The sequence below is a fragment of the Microcaecilia unicolor genome, chromosome 2 (assembly GCF_901765095.1).
Source record: "Microcaecilia unicolor chromosome 2, aMicUni1.1, whole genome shotgun sequence".
Lineage (NCBI taxonomy): Eukaryota > Metazoa > Chordata > Amphibia > Gymnophiona > Siphonopidae > Microcaecilia > Microcaecilia unicolor.
The window spans coordinates 65,133,051-65,150,869 of NC_044032.1; the positions used below are offsets into that span (position 1 = coordinate 65,133,051).

General features: G+C 43.4%; 1 protein-coding gene across 1 annotated transcript in view; it reads right to left on the reverse strand.

The window, feature by feature from the left end:
- PDZD2 (PDZ domain containing 2) overlaps window positions 1–17,819 on the reverse strand; it is a 307,044-nt gene that overhangs the window by 137,336 nt on the left and 151,889 nt on the right. The window contains exons 7-8 of the mRNA XM_030193000.1: window positions 10,325–10,444; window positions 1,175–1,292 (exon numbers count right to left, since the gene is read on the reverse strand). Coding sequence (XP_030048860.1) covers window positions 1,175–1,292; window positions 10,325–10,444 — 238 coding nt within the window. The remainder of the gene's footprint in view (window positions 1–1,174; window positions 1,293–10,324; window positions 10,445–17,819) is intronic.

Consider the following 17,819-nt stretch of genomic DNA (forward strand, 5'->3'; position numbering starts at 1 on the left):
ATGACCTCCTGTACTAGAGCATTTTTTCTTCCAAAAAAGTTTGCTGTTTGTGTCCATATTATATCTTTGAGGTATCTGAATGTCTCTATCCACCCTGTCATTTCTCCTGTAAGGTAGGTCTTCATAGATCATTATATTTCCACTAGTAAAAAAGCCCCGTTTCTGATGCAAATGAAACGGGGGGCTAGCAATGTTTTCTTCTGTGTGTATGTGGGAGTGTGTGTGTCCCTGCCCTCTGGCCTCTCTCCCCTCCCCCCTCTGAGTCCTTCACTGTTACAGAGCCAGCGATTTGATTTCGTGCTCTGCTGTTTTCCTTCACTGACTGTGTTACAGAGAGGGCGGGGCAGACACTCATAGGGAAACCGGATATCTCGCCCCCTTCACACTTCCGACTGGAGGCTTCATAGAACGTTGGTGTTGCCTTTTATATAGAGAGATATCTTTTGATGCAAACCCTGCATGATTTAGCAGCTTTTCTCTGGAGTGCTTTCAGCCTGTCTCTATCCTTCTGGGTGTATGGCTTCCAAAAACAGATATGGTATTCTGCTTGAAGTTTCAACAACAACCAGTACAGAGCATTATCCCCTCCATTTTCCTGTTGGATATGTCTCTCTGTATATACCTTACCACTCTTCTGCCCTCATCACTCTGTTTTGCAATCTTGAGATCATTAGACACAGTCATTCCAAGGTCAATTTCCTAGTTGCATAACAAGTGAGAAACTGAGGTACAGCACTTCTTTTGCAGTTTTGTATCTTAACTGCCAAACATTCAGCCACTTCTTCCTCTTTACCATTTGACTGCTCACAGAACTGTGTAAATTATCTGATTGGTTCAATGCCATTCAACGTTCGATACTTCCTGAAACAATTTCCCATGGGAACTATGATTTCTGGTTATTATAAAGCAATGTGATAAAGCACATTTTCATTTCATGAGTCACTGATATAATTTAATTGCCTATTCAACACTAATGCCTCTTTCCTTTGGAATTTACTCATGAGCCAAAATTAAATATAATATAGATATTTACTTTGAAGCATTGTAAGGGTTTGCAGTTGTATACAACACATACATGAGGAAGCATGTGTTGGCTAGAAAGCTAACTTTATTTATCTGATGAATGCTTTTGCACCCCAGTCCCTTAAATTTCATCAGCTTTTATTCCTCTTACCTTCTTTAAGTCTCCCGTCAGCAGCTGCTGCTCCTTGAGGGAAAATAGTCTTAACAAAAATCCCCATTCGTCCTCGAGCAGAATCCTGGCCACCAACAATGCTGAATCCAAGGCCCTTCTAACAGGAACAAGAGAGGATCATAAATCCAATGACACTGACTGAACAGAGTGCTTAACTTTCCAAGGACCCCATTAGCATAGATGCTACTCAGCAAATACAATCTCAAGAAAGATGAAGATTGAATTAGCTGAAGACAAATTGGTGCAGTGATTTCACTCTTTACTTGCCTCCACTCCTCTTTCCTTTCCTGTTATAATCGAATATCAATGCATTATCCATGAAGGATTAATGGTAAAATTTGAAATACTGGAAAAATGACATTTTCTGCTATCACATTTCTACTTTATGCCCACTGTTGCATTTTATTTTTCATAACAGTACCCATTTAAGTATTTCCATTCTGATATGTAATAAAAAAAATTGCTATTTTAGCAGTCATCTCCTGGCTTGTTTGCTTTCTTCATGATTGCACAAATCCTAAATTCTTGTCAGATTAATGGATATTCAGAAATATTATGATGTGCATTATACATAAAGAAAGAATGTTGTGGTTAATCTATTGTATAGTTTTAAGGTATAATAATCACAAAAGCTGATTGAAAATAGTAAAGCATAACTTGCAGTCTAGCCCAAAACCACAAAGGTAAGTTGATCTTTCAGGCTACAAAACTGAAGAGCAACTATATTTGCTTCATAGGAAAATGATTACTACAGTGCATAGAAGAGTGGAGCTAACTACAAGAATTCCACCAAAGTAGTTGGATAGAAATAATACTCATGGAGGAAGTGACGTCACCGCTGGGAAATGGCAGCTTGATTCCTTAGCTCCGCTGGAGCGGGAGCACAAATCATTGAAAAACCCGACAATTTTGGTTGAAAACCCTCACTGTTAGCATTTGATTCTTTCGGAGAGATGGCAGCGCAGAAAAAACTGCACAAATTTAAATACACAGCTGAGAAACGAGTTAGTGGCTCAAGCACTCTGCAGAAGGCGGCGGTACTCTGTTCCAAGATGGCAGAGGTGGCATCAGATTCAGACCCTGACCACGCAGAGCACATGGAGAGAGATGCAGAACTTACCAAACAAGACGTAGTGCGTTGGTTTAAAGAACTAAAAGTAGAAATGACTACGTTCAGGAAAGATATACAGGCTGCGGTTTCAGAATTGCGTGTTGAGGTTCAAGAGATTGGGACCCACCTTGAGCATACGGAGGAGCGGATGGATGGATGGCTTAACAGATGATTTGCAAATGCTGCAAGCAGAGCTGAAAGTGGAATTTAAAAGCAGATCAGATCTACAGTTGGCGCTAGAGGATCTGGAGAATAGATCCAGACGCTGTAATCTACGCTTTAAGGGGGTGCCCGAGGAGGCCTCTTACAAGGACTGCATGCAGGTAATTCAATAGATCTGCAACTTCATTCTGAACACAGGAGAAAATGCTCCAGGAGAGTTGGGAGAAAATATCCATCACTTTAGATAGAGCCCACAGAAGTTTGGGGCCCCAGAGAGACTCCTTGCCTAGAGACATTATTGCGTGCTTCCACGACTACAGTGTGAAGGAGAAAGTGTGGAGAAAAGGCGAGACGTTTAGGCGAAGTTGAGTGAAATAACTGCAAAGTTAAGGTTTTCCAAGATCTAGCCAAGGCTACTCTACAGCATCGGAGAGATGTGCGTGATGTCACTACTTATTTGCAGAAAGCTGGTCTGCGATACAGGTGGTTATACCCTTTTGGATTACAATTTTCTGCTGAAACCCAGACATGCAGAGCTCAGTCTACAGCAGAGGTTTGGAATGCGCTTTTGGAGCTGGGCCACTCAGATCTTCCTACATCAGCAACCACAACCCGAGCCCCAAGTTCGCCTACTAATTGAAAGTCAACATGGCAGAAGGTCCGTTGAGGTGGGGGCCACAGGACTTTGGGGCCATGGTCGGAAGCAAACGTTGCCACCTGACCTGAGTTCTGGATTGCTTCATTCTACAGTTATTCTTTATAGTGTCATGGGACCTCGTAGGTGGGACAGTGATGACACAAACTCATGAGGGGGGAGGTTTGATGTCCTATTGAACGCGCAGAGAATGAGTGAATGTGGGAGTATGGGGTGTGTGATTCAATGAATTCAGTGTGGGTATACTGCTGAGTACATGGGGGTTGGGGTAAATATTAGCTAACAGTTGGTGAACCGTCCTCTGGCGATGGCAAACTTCCTCAGTGAGTTCACTGGCTGGAAGTAGAAGCAGCCAGTCGACCGGGGTTAAGTGGAGAGGGGGAGGGTGGGAGGGATGTGGGTTGGGCTTGCGGGTGGAGACATGCATTGTTAATAGTTTGAATGATCCAGGGAAAAGAAGTATTATTTTTAGAGAGCTACAGCATCTCAAATGGGATGTGGTCATGCTCCAGGAAACTCATGTGAATAAGAAAGATACACTAATTCTTCGCCACAGGGAATACGGCGAGTGTTATACACACGCTGACCCCAGAGGGGGCAAAAAGGGAGGTTTGGTGATTTATATAAGGTCGGGGATACCTTTTACTAAAGAGAACAATTTTTGGATGACTTTGGGAGATGTTTGGTGGTCAAAGGCCGCTTATATGATGAACCAGTAACCTTTGTCAATCTGTATGCACCAAATGTAGGACAGGGGGAATTCTTTGATTATTTATGGGAGGCTCTTCCACATTTCGTCTCGGGGAGGGTAATTATGGGTGGTGACTTTAATTTAACCCTGACATCTTTAGATCACTCCAGGGAGGGGGGGGGGGGGGGGAGTGCTGCTTTGGCTCATACAAAGTAATTATTGCATTTGATTAAAGATCTAGATCTGCTTGACGTATGGAGACTTCAACATCTGGGTCAGTGCTCTCACTCCTTTTATTCACATGCAAAACAGACTTATATAAGAATAGACGCCCTTTGGTGTGGTCGAGCTTTGTGGGGTCAGGTGCAGGATACAGAGATTGGGAGCATACATGCTTCCGACCATGCTCCAGTTTGGGTTAACTTACTTGGCTTGAATGGAGAGCCACATCATACTTTTTGGAGGCTGAATGAATCGGTGCTGGGAGAAGAGAAGATCTGCCATGAAATTTGCGAGGTCATAAAAAATTATGTGAAACTTAATGATACAGGGAAAGTTTCTGATGGTATCCTATGGGATGCTCTCAAGGCAGTAGTTCGAGGACACCTTATAAAGTGGGGAGTGAGGCGGAAGCGAGAGCGATATATTAAGGAGCTGGAGCTTCGCACGAAACTAGTGCAGCTGAAATCTCAGCACCGGGGGGCGGGGGGAGATGCCAAAATATTACCTCAACTGTTGGCCTGTTACCTAGAGTTGCAAAATTTTCAGGTAGAACAGATGGAATTTCATAGACGGCTAGTCCAACAGAAATTTTATGAATTTAGCAATAAGGCGGTTAGAATGCTGGCCCAACATCTTGAAAAGCGCCAGATACAGCATACCATTACCAAAATCAAGGGATCAAGAGATGTTTTATACTATCAAGTCAGGAGATTAGAGAACATTTGTGCAGTTCTATACTAAAGGGGAGGAGGCCTCATTGTCAAAGATTCAAGATTATTTAATCAGGGATGGACTGAAGGGCTTGGTTGAAGCAGACAAAGATGGACTGGAAGCCCCAATAACTGTTGACGAGATCTTGGGGGTGATTAGAGGCCTTAAGGGAGAAAGGCTCCGGGGATGGATGGATACACCATGAAGTTCTATAAGATTTACTTTACAGAACTAGTTCCTCTTTTGCGGAGGGTGGGCAATTCTTGTTTTACTGGTCACTCACTGCCCCCTAGTATGCATGAGGTGGGGATCTCAGTAATTTTAAAGCCTGGGAAGGACCCTACAGTGTGTGGTTCTTATCGATCAATTTCCCTGCTTAACACTGATGTAAAGATATTAGCAAAGATTATGGCTGACCGCTCATTCACAGCTCATTCACACGGATCAATCTGGCTTTGTACCTCACCACCAGGTAGCTGATATCAGGTGTACATTAGGAATTCTTTGGGAGGCACAGGTGCAGGAGGTCCCATTTGCCCTGTTAACAACAGATGCTGAGAAGGCGTTCGACAGGATTGAGTGACCCTACTTGTGGGAGGTCTTACGCTTTATAGGGTTTGGTCCCAAATTCATTAGCTGGCTGCAGAGTTTTATGAGGCCCCTGTAGCTCGTGTCAAAGTTAATGGGGGCTATTCACCAACATTTCCCATTATGCGGGGCACTAGGCAGGGATTCCCACTCTCACCTCTGCTATTTGCACTATCTATTGAACCTTTTGCTCACCGAGTTCTGTCCTTGTCTGACATAAAAGGGATCCAGATTGGGGAAACGGAACATAAAATAGCCCTCTTAGCCACTTTGGAACAATACTTTGTGAAAGATTATTCCCTGAATGCAGTCCTTTGGGCCTCCCTTACTAGTAGAGCCTATAAGCAGATGACGATATCCCGTTTGTGTCACATTTACTATCCCTATGGGGTCTTTTGAAAAAGAGGCTGAGGGGCTCTCATGCTTCCTCATCGCTTGCGCATGTCACCTAGGAGCCTAGAGTTTTGATTGGTCGTAGGCGAGCCACATTTGTTGACTGGTCTCACTGCAGCCTTTCTAGGTTTCGCAATTTTTTGGATGTGGGGGAGATGCACTCTTGAGGAACTGCAGGAGTCCCATGGCTTATCCTCTTCAGATTTCTTTCCATACTTACAGGTTAAGCATTACATCTCTAGTCAGGGTTGGCTGTGGGTAGACCCTGATGAAACTAAACATTTTGAAAATTTGTGGGTCTCAATCAGGAAGCACAGGGGAACTATCACTCACATTTACCGGTTTATTAGAGGGTTTGCCTTTGTTAAACACCCCTACATGAAAGCGTGGGAGGAGGATTTGGTGGGTGAGTTAAGTATGAATGAGTGGAAAAGGATATGTCTGGAGGTAAATAAAGCTTCTATATGTGTTTTGATTTTTAAAAAATGCATTCAAAGTTCTAAGTAGATGGTATTATACACCGGCCAGGCTTAGAGCTATGTTTCCTGGAACCACAGATCTATGTTGGAGGCATGGGAAAGACACAGGGACTTTTTTTCCATATATGGTGGACTTGCAAACATCTACAGGGATTCTGGCAGGGAGTCACACAAAATTTGTCTGCAAACCTGGAAATTCTGTTCCCGTGTGATCCCAAGTGGTGTTTACTTGATTGGGGTAATTGTAGAGGCTCTAAATGGCAATGCCGCCTCAAAAGACTCTGCTTAGTTGTGGCAAAGACTGTTATTGCTGCCCACTGGAAGCAGAATAATGGACCGACACTTGTTAGCTGGCTCTCAAAACTCGATTTGTTGGGAGAATTAGAGAAATGGACTGAACACCGCTTGGGGCGATTTGACCACACAGCTGAGGAATGGGTACATCTGGATGGGTTATTGGGTAAAGATTTGGTAGATGGGGGGGGGGGGAGGGTTTAGGGTCTAAGGGGGCAACTTCGAGGAGTTATAATGGGAGCTTTGGCTCCACGGAATGGGGTGTTGAGGGGGAGAGGGTTGGGGGTTTGGGGATCACAGGTAGACCTGAACTACTGGCACTTGGGAAAAGGGAGATGAGATGAGCCCAAGAGGAACTAAGGGTCTCTTTAGAGCTTTTGAGTTGGTAATGCCATATCCCTTGTAAACAGTCAAGGGGTGGAGTAGCTAAAGAAGGAAAAACAGAATACTATTCAATTGGATGGCAGTAGTTCAGGTCCCCCCCCCCCCCCCAATTATAGGTTATTCAGCAATATAAAGCATGTACATTATCAGTCTTAATAAAGCCACCTCCTCTGATGCAACTTCTTGCTTCCGCAAGGGTCGGATGCATCACAAAAAGAAAGCCAAGTTCCCAAGGCAGGTCTGCTGCGATGACTAGAGCGCAGACCACTACCGGTATCACTACACCTTGCAGCAGGAAGACATCCAAGGCAAATGTGGGACTGCTTCTTTGGGGGAGGGAGACTAGGGAGATACTGGAACCAGGGACCTGGAGGGGAGGGGAGAAGAGAAGAGATATGGAAAGATGCTGGATGGAACAGACTCTGACCTTGAGAGGTGGAGGGAGAGGGAGAGATAGAAGAGCTGCTCTGATGGACTGGGGGACAGGGAAAGATGCTGGATGGAATAGGCATTGACCTTGGGGGGGGGAGGGGTTGGGGGGAGAGAGAGATATGCAAGTGCTGCTTTGATGGACCAGGGTGGGAAAAGGACAGGAAAAAGGCTGGACTAGGGGAGAAGAGACAGGGAAAGATGCAGGATATAATAAAAGAGAGAGGACAGACACTGGCCCTAGAGTAGGGGGAAGGACAGACAGGAAGAGGTGCTAAACTTAGGAGGGAGAGGGGGGGCGCAGAGAGAGAGAGAGAGAGAGAGATAACTGGATTGGGAGAGGGGAACAGATGCTGGATGGAAAAGAGGGGGAGAGACACTGGACGCAGGAAGGAGAAATACTGGACTGTGAAGGGGTGTGGGAATTGAGAGAGAAAGATACTGGCCACAAAGTAGGGTATGTAGGAGAAAGAGTAGAGTCAGAGACAGATAAGAGATGCTGGGCATTAAGGGAATGTAGGGACAGGGACACAGAAGGGCAATGCTGGTCAGAGAGTGGATAGGGATACACAGGAGCAATTGCTGATCACAGGGAGAGAGATAGAGACACGGGGGAAGTGCAGGACAGGTCAAGGTAGGCACACAGAGTGGAATTGCTGAACATAAGGGAGCATAGGGACACTAAGAGGGCAGATTCTGAACATGGAGGAAGGGATAGGGACATGGACACAGAGAGGTGATAATAGACAGAACAGCTAGGGATGAAGAGGGAAGATGAATAGTTGATATGGAGAGATAGGAAATGTCAAATGGACAGAAGACCCTTCAAAGACAGGAAAAACAGAGAAAAGCAGGAAAGAGGCCCTGGGACTAAAGCGAATAGGAAAATGAAATGCTCAGACAACAAATGTAGAAATAAAGCATTTTATTTAGAATTCATTAATTGGAATATGTTAGCTTTTGGAAATGTAAATAAAACAAGAAGAACAAAGTCCTCACAAAGTAGTCAATATAAAAAAAAAAAAAACAGGGAGGATGACAGAGGCAGGGTAATCTAAGAATGAGTGCCAAAAACTTCTAGTTGAAAAAAATGTACTTTATTAATGCACACAAGTCCATAAAGTCACAATCATGTGGTTATTAGTGCAAACATCCAATGATTGCAGACAGGGCCGCCGAGAGACTAGGCCTGGCCCGGGGCAAGGCCGCCCCGCCTCCACCGCTGCCGTCCCCCGTTGCTCCCCCCGCCGTTGCAGTCCGCTGTCTCACCTGCCTGCCTCCACGGCTCCGGGCCCCCTTCATTCAAAGCAGAAGTCGCAGATCGCGTCTCTTCTGGCCTTCCCTCCCTGTGTCCCGCCCTCGTGGAAACCGGAAGTTACATCAGACGAGGGCGGGACACAGGGAGGGAAGGCAAGAAGAGACGCGATCTGCGGCTGCCGCTTTGAATGAAGGGGGCCTGGAACCATGGAGGCAGGCAGGTGAGACCGCAGACTGCAGCGCCAGCGGCCTGACCCCGGCGCCGGGTCCTCCTTGGAGGCCCGGGCCTGGGGAATTTTGCCCCCCCTCTCGGCGGCCCTGATTGCAGAACAGGGTCTTAAATTGGAGATCAAAGACTCAACATGGCTGTATTTCAGCAAAAATGTCAGCATCAGGATTCATATAATCCAAATGAATCTCTCCATGTCACACGTTCATGAACTTCAATAGAGTAAATTAAAGTAACTGCACTGTTTGGCAGCTGTCCCTGTGCCAGGGAGCACACAATGTGTGGGTGATGACGATGCTGGGTCCTGCCTCCACCGTGTTGAGTCTTTGCTCTCCTACTGAGACCACTGTTTAGCAATCATTGGATGTTTTCACTTTGAAATGTAGTTCTAGTTGAAAAAATGTGCTTTTTTATTCTCTACTACAAGTTTTTTGCATTCATCCTTGGACTACTCTCTTTCTACGCTATCCTTGCTGTTTTGTTATATCAGCTTTTGGAAATATGCATTCTGATTTTTTGGATTTCAGTTTTTATATCTGTAGTATTGCTGTATGCAGAGAGTGATTTCATGAGGTTCCCAGTTCAGTGTTTCTGCCTTCACACCTCTATTACTGATCCGTGGTCCCTTGTTTCGTATTGTTGAGAGTCTGTCTGTGTTTTCTGTATTTGACCAAGGTGCGGTATTCTGCTTGCATGAATTCATTTAGAGATCTTGTTGTAGTCCTGTTTGTTCTGTTTACTCATTCGGCGGTGTATTGCTGTGTTAGGGCCCGCCCAGTGTAATATTTAGAGTGCTACCTTTTGAGTCCAGGGAGTAATGCTGTTATAGTACAGTAAGGTTCTAAGTGTGTGTTTGCAAAGTTTATGCATAGTGTTTTGCAGTGGAAGGACTGTGTGTTGGCCTTACTGGGGTGACGTCAACACTTTAATTTAATTTTAGTTTGTCATAACATCAGACATGGTTTTAGAATATTTTGCAGGACCTGATGTTGAATTGTTCCATAGGTGTGTATGTAGTGTAGTGTTGGTAAGTGGTTGAAATAACTGAGTTTAAAATATATGTCATTTATGACATATAAATCCATTTTTACATGCACATGAAGGCATTACTTGTCAATAACGAGCAGCTCTTCAGTCTCTTCTCCACCATGACAAATTGTATACACCAAATGCACTGCAAGAAAACCCTCACTCGCTAGCCTTCAATCTCACTGGTCCAGCATCTTCTTTCTCTCCCCTTTCACTCACTCTTTTTTCTGCGTGTTGTCAGACAATTTTGTAATTAGACTGCTGTACAGGTTCATTATTCTTCAGTAGATGCCTGTTGAAGCAATAACCAGCTACTCAGCACTTCAATAAATGACAACTAAGCAACAAAAATGGGAAAACCACACAATTTCAGGGTTTTTCTTATTGTTTCGGGTTAAAAATAATATGGAATGACATAGGAAACATTTTTAACATTTCCCATGTCATTTCAAAGCAATGCACATTATTACTCTTTATATTTGTTGAGAGTCTTACCTTGCCTTGTCCTTTCATCAGCACAATGTTAGAGATAATGGATGGCTGGGCCAGTCTCCAGGGTGACTCCACATGGGTTGTGCTCATTGAGCGCACTGATTTCCTTACAATATGGTATTCCTAAAATATTAATATTACAGGGTCAACAAAAACAAGCCCTTCAAACTGATAGGCATACGTTTTCAGCAGTGCACTTAATTGCAAAATTATGTGCACATTTATTTATTTATTCATTCATTCACAACATTTATACCCCACATTAGCCCGAAACAGATTCAAGTTCAATGTGGCTTACAAACAATAAAGTGAATAAAACATAATAATAATATACAGAACATAACACAAATTACAATAAGTTCAAGAAGCAAATTAATACATGTGCAGTAAGTAACCAAGGATTTAGACTATCTCAAGGACAAACAAATAATTGAGGGTGGATAGGCAAGAGCATAATTAGGCAGGACTAGATGGGAAACGAGATTAAGAAAAGGGTGTGGGTATATATATGACCCGTGAATTGCAGGAAATAAGGTAGAGACACCAGATGCTGATAGGCTCAAAGTGTGCCTGACAGAGATTAGAGGTTGTGTAAGGTTTCCTGATGAAGTTATAAGGAAACATGGCCAGTGTTGGGACCAAAAAAGATATATGGGACCAGAAGAACTTTTAAAGTATAGGTTGATGGAGCTGATGTCTGATATCCTATACTTCTTCCAATGATACTACTACTACTAAACATTTCTAAAGCGCTACTAGGGTTACGCAGCGCTGTATAATTTAACATAGAGGGACAGTCCCTGCTCAAAGAGCTTACAATCTAATAGACAAGTGAACGGTCAGTCCGATAGGGGCAGTCAAATTGGGGCAGTTTGGATTTACCGAATGGTAAGTGTTAGGTGCCGAATGCAGCATTGAAGAGGTGGGTTTTAAGTAAAGACTTGAAGATGGGCAGGGAGAAACCAATGATCAGTGGTTCTTCTTCAAAGCCTTCAGGATTTACAGCGAATTAATTGCTTGGAAGTTCAGCGCTGCTGATTAGGGGTATGCCATACTTTCAAGAGAGTTTTTGAAACAGATAACGGACCTGGGACTTCCAATGGCACTTTATAATTGTTCTGATTTTAACAACTATGATTGGAGAAGGACAATAGGGCACTGTGCATATTAAAATGTGGAGAGGGTAGGATGTTATGAGAACATCAAATAGAGTGTTTTACTAACTGTTAGAACATGAGCTTGTAATAAAGATTGTAATTTTAAATATATGTATGAATGGGTTTGGAATGTTTGTTTTGTTTTGAATTTGGTAAAGAAACATTGTATTAGCCAAGTGATATTGGTATTTTGATGTATTATGGCTAATTATTGAGAATTTAACCCTGAGTTTGGCATTAAGTATAGACTAATCATGTGCATTATTTCAAGTAATTCCTTAGAGAATGGGATTTAAATGGAGACATCATCAGCATATTTGTATGTTGAAAGACCATGTTTTTCTAAAAGATAACCAAGAAGTATCATCATAATGTTAAACAAGATGGGGGAAAGAGGGTAACCTTGAGGGACCCCAAAGACAGGAGACCAAGTGGAAGAAAATACACCTGATTGTTTGACTTTATACGACCTAGACCTTAAGAAGCTAGAAAATCAGTTCAGGACAACTCCACAGATTCCGTAACAGTCAAGAATATTTAAAAGAATATTATGATCAACAGTATCAAAGGCACTGGATAGATCAAACTGAAGTATCAATCAATATTTTGTTGCCAAAACTTAATTCTTTCCTAAAGTTAGCTAAGAGGGTGATAAGCACAGTTTCTGTACTTTGAGAGGGCCTAAAATCAGATTGTGAACTATGCAAAATGGCATGAAGCTGGAGATACTCCATAAGTTGGCACATGACAAGTCCTTCCATTACTTTAGCAAGAAGAGGAATTAAGACTAAACAGGCTAGTTTGGGTATTTTTAGGTATAGGAGTCAAAATAATATTGCCATTGTCAGAGGGAAAGAAACCTTTAGACAACATAAAAGTAAGATTTGAGTGCAAATGATGTAAGAATAAATCAGGAGCTGACTTTAGGTATGTAGGGCATGTATCAAGCAGACAATGTGAATTTGCATATTTGCATAATGCGTGATTGACCTGATCTGTAGTGATTTGATGAAAAACGGACTAGATTCTATCTGCTTGTGAATGAGGCAGTAAAGAATCATGTAAATAGAGGTAATGGTCTATAGATGAAGGAGTATTGTTAAGTTGTAGTCTGATTTTAGCTATTTTCTCTTTAAAATAAATAGCCAAGTGGTCAGCAGTAGGTGTGGGATCAGTTGAATTGGTTATTAGTTGAGTGTCCAATAAACTGTAAAGTAATGAGTAAATTTTCCTTGGGTTGACTACTGTATCACCAATGAATTTAGAATAGTAGGAGCTATTCTTGATCCACTCCAATCTGGCTTTCGCCCCCTTCATTCAACTGAAACAGCACTTGCTAAAGTCTCCAATGATCTATTCCTGGCTAAATCCAAAGGGCTCTACTCTATCCTCATCCTTCTCGATCTTTCTGCTGCTTTTGACACTGTTGATCACAGCCTACTCCTTGGAACGCTGTCCTCACTTGGATTTCAGAACTCTGCTCTTTCCTGGTTTTCTTCTTATCTCTCTCAGCGTACTTTTAGTGCATACTCTGGTGGATCCTCCTCTTCCTCTATCCCGTTCTCAGTGGGTGTACCTGAAGGATCTAACCTAGGACCTCTCCTTTTCTCCATCTATACTTCCTCCCTTGGTGCTCTGATCTCAGCCCCCAGTTTTCAATATCACCTTTACGCTGATGATTCCCAGATCTACCTCTCCACACCAGAAATCTCAGCCAAAATCCAGGCCAAGATATCTGCTTGCCTGTCTGACATCGCTACCTGGATGTCTCACCGCCACCTGAAGCTCAATATGTCCAAAACTGAGCTCCTTATCTTTTTTTTTTTTGTTACATTTGTACCCCGCGCTTTCCCACTCATGGCAGGCTCAATGCGACTTACATGGGGCAATGGAGAGTTAAGTGACTTGCCCAGAGTCACAAGGAGCTGCCTGTGCCTGAAGTGGGAATCAAACTCAGTTCCTCAGGACCAAAGTCCACCACCCTAACCACTAGGCCACTCCTCCACTAAACTACCTCTCCCCTTCCCCCACTCTCTATTTCTGTCGACAACATGCTCATTCTTCCTGTCCCATCTGCTCGTAACCTTGGGGTCATCTTCGACTCCTCCCTTTCCTTCTCGGCACATATTCAACAGATTGCTTAAACCTGTCGTTTCTTCCTCTATAATATCGCCAAAATTCACCCTCTCCTTTCTGAGCACGCTACAAGAACCCTCATCCACACTCATCACCTTTCACTTGGACTACTGCAACTTGCTTCTCGCAGGTCTTCCACTCAGCCATCTCTCTCCTCTTCAATCTGTTCAAAATTCTGCTGCACGACTAATATTTCGCCAAAGTCGCTATGCCCATATCAGCCCTCTTCTGAAGTCACTTCACTGGCTCCCTATCCGTTTCCGTATACAGTTCAAGCTCCTCTTATTGACCTATAAGTGCATTCACTCTGCTGCCCCTCACTACCTTTCCACCCTCACCTCTCCCTACACTCCTTCCCAGGAACTCCGTTCACTAGGCAAATCTCTCCTAATTGCACCCTTCTCCTCCCTCGCTAACTCCAGACTCCGTTCCTTTTATCTCACCTTATGCCTGGAATAGACTTCCTGAACCATTACGTCAAGCTCCATCCCTGACCGCCTTCAAATCCAGGCTAAAGCCTACCTGTTTGATGCTGCTTTTAATTCCTAACTTGTCACCTGCTCGTAACCTTTATCTTGTCTTCCTCTTCAATAGTCCCCTTTCCTTATGTGTCCTATCTGTCTGTCCTACCCTTATCCCTTATTTGTCCTGTCTGTCCTGATTTAGATTGTAAGCTCTTTTGAGCAGGGACTATCTTTTCTTCATGTTCAATTGTAAAGCGCTGCGTACGACTGGTAGCGCTATAGAAATGATTTGTAGTAGTAGTAGGTTTTCGCTTTGGAGATCATACTTTGTAGATTTTCAAAAGTTTTTTCCAAGTGATCCATTGTTCAGTGGATTTGTCCTTCTCTCCTGTCTTCTGCATTTACATTTCATTTGTGAAAGATCATCATTGAACCGAGTTAATCTTTACGGACGAGATTTGACAGTCACAAGTATCATTCCATTGCTGAATGAAATCAGGGATGGGTTTGAGGTAAGTAATGCAAAGAATGACTCATTGGACCAAACTTTTAAAAGGCCAATTTTACCTCTAGTTTTAAAGGAATGTAACAAATTTCAGGATTTGGAATGACCATTAATTTTCTTCCCGTGCAATTTAAAAAAGAGGCTACTGTGATCTGACCAAGGTATTGGGGTCCAATGAAAATCTGAGATGAAAAAAGTAGTTAGGTCTGTAAATTTAGTTGCTAATATATCTAATTGATTATTGATGATCTTTAACATGAGAGAACAGTCCGTTGAAAAGTGAGAATTATCAAACATTAAGGAATTCTAGGAAATTCTTGGTGTATGTCTAAATGCATGCACATAATTTAGCTCTTTCAGAACAAGATGCAAAGTTTTGTCAACAGCATGCTTTAGAAATCCATGTTGATGAAAAAAATATGCCTAGGCTTATTCTATAATTTAAATCTATTTTATTGATGGAATAACATCAAATACAGCAGTTAACTCACAATGAAACATTTCTTAAACATGTAGTTCCATACATTTTCTCCCCCCCCTTTCTCTTCCCTCCCCCCAACCCCTCCCTTCCCTTTACCCCAACCCCATTCCAATCCCAACGTTATGCAAAAACTCCAACAAGTGCTTACCAATATTAAATCTCTAACCCGCTTAATCCTTTATATAACATAATGTTGCCCACATAACAAGCACCGCTGTGTCGTCAAAAAGGTTCCAACAGTGCCCCACTCCTTTGATGTCTTGCTGACAAAGATGCGCAAGGGGCTTTTGGCTCTTATAGCCCCCCGTCGCAGTAAGTCACCACTGTGGAGTACATGTTCATTGAACCCTTGTTAATATTTACCATTAGGATTTACGCATATTATGACATTATATACTTGCAACAAATCAAACTCAAAACTTGAACATACCTTTCGACAGCACTCCCAATGCCAATTAAACATTATCCCGTATCAGTCAACCTTTTCTTCCCCCCTACCCCTCCCCCCAACTCCCTCCCTCTTACCTATCCCCTTTCCCCTTCACTATAGCACCACTTAGTAGCAAGTGAGCATGTGATAGACACAGAACATACCCCCCCTACACCAACTTGATATCCCAATCTTCTCATGTGGGTACTGTAGCGAACATGACAGTAAGAATTGAGTCTTCCAACCTCCTTTTCCACTCATCGCACCTTTAACTTCCAGCAATGACGGCTTACCACAAATTCTCGACCCATTCGTTCCTATCACAGCTCTTCCATGCACCCAATCTAACCTAAAACATTCAATACTTGACTCCGTGCTCTTGGGGATATTTTTTGCAAATAGGCCCCCCAGACTTTCATGAACCGCTGCCGCCTCTTTGGTGAGCTACGAGCATCCTGCATTTCCCATAACATCAGCTCATGAAGCTTGTTCCTCCAGTACCAATAAGAGGGGCCTTTATCCATGATCCAATGGTTGAGAATACATTTTTTCCCCAAAATGCAAACTTTGCTAAGAAAAATCTTTTCCTCTAGGGAAACTCTATTCAAAACCCTCACTGAACTAAATAAAACCCGCTCAAAGGACAGGTCCACCTGATATCCAAGGACCCAACTTAGGAACCGGGAGAGAGCCGACCAGAACCCCTGTATCACCCTGCACTGCCACACCCCGTGGAGAAACGATGCATTGTCCACTGCACACTTGGGGCATTCACTGGTTTCCACCACACCCGCATACCACGCCTGTTTAGCTGAAAAATATGCCCTATGGATAGTTCTAAAGTGGCATTCCTGTAACTCAGAACTATGCACCACCCTTACTCCTCCCTGAAGCGCGGCTAATATAATCCCCTCTATTATTCTACTTCCCGCCTCCTGGCTCCATTTCTCAGCTAATGGTTTAACATCTCTTTTAGGTTGTTTCCCTATCAGCACCTTGTGAAACCAGGACACTGATATTTGTCCAGCTGCATCCCCGGCCAGGAGCTCCCTGATACTCATCCCAAACTCTGGTAATAGGTCTGCGGCGGGGAGGCTATATATATAATGTGATAATTGGTAGTAAGCTAGTTTCGCTAATATTCCTCCAGTACAGAGCCTCTCAAATTCTAAATAAGTCATGACTTTCCCATCTCTCTGTAGGAAATACTCTAAAAGTATCACTCCCTTCTTCTCCAGGTCTCGAAAGACCTTATTTTCCCTCCCAGGCAAAAAATCCCCATTACCCATAATGGGCAGCAGTACACTCTGCTCCGGATTGTGCCCTAAAAGTCCCGCTACCTCTCTCCACAAATATCGCAAAGGCTGCAAAAGGCAGCTACGTTTTACCCCTTGCGGGAGATTACTAAATTTTGTGTGCAAGAGGTAATTAAGGTGCCAGGGGCTAAAGTACAGGCGCTCCAATTGTGTATCAGTGTATGTAGCCGTGCCCAAAACCCAATCTCCCAGATGGCGGAGCAGACATGCTTGGTTATATGTGCGCATATCAGGAATCCCCAGTCCCCCACTCACCTGGGTCCCGCCAAGACTATTCCACCTGAGTTTTGGTTTCCGCCCCGCCCAACAAAAACGATTTACCTGTCTCTGGTGGGCTTTTAAATCTTTTTTCCATAACCGTATTGGCAATGTTTGTAACATGTATAGCCACTTCGGGAACACCAGCATACGATACAAATGTATCCTTCCCATCAGTGACAACGGCAAGGAGGTCCACTTGACCAACTATACCTTTGTGTTCTGCAATAACTGAGGAACATTACAGGCGTACAGCCTTGCTGGATCTATTGTTAATTGGATACCCAGATACGTAAAGGATCCAGTCACCCAGCGCAGCGGGAACTGTTCCCAGTCTGCCCTCCTGACCTCCGGACTCGCCAGGGCCTCAGATTTCATATAATTTAAGTGTAACCCCGAAAATTCTCCATATTCCTTTATGCTTTCCATAAGATATCCCAAGGACCTCTTTGGATTTGTAATTAACACCAGCAAATCATCGGCGAATGCCGCAATTTTAAATACCCTATCTCGAATATGTACTCCTTGTATATCTGTATTAGTCCCAATCTCTCGTATCAATGGGTCAAGTGTTAACACGAAAAGGAGTGGAGAGAGAGGGCATCCCTGGCGCGTTCCCCGGCCTATAGGAAACCACTCCGACCCTAGACCATTGACCAAGACTCGCGCCCGAGGGTCATTATATAATGCCCTAACAGCCTGTAGAAAGAATCCATTCATCCCATACGCCTTAAGTGTTTCGAAAAGGAAC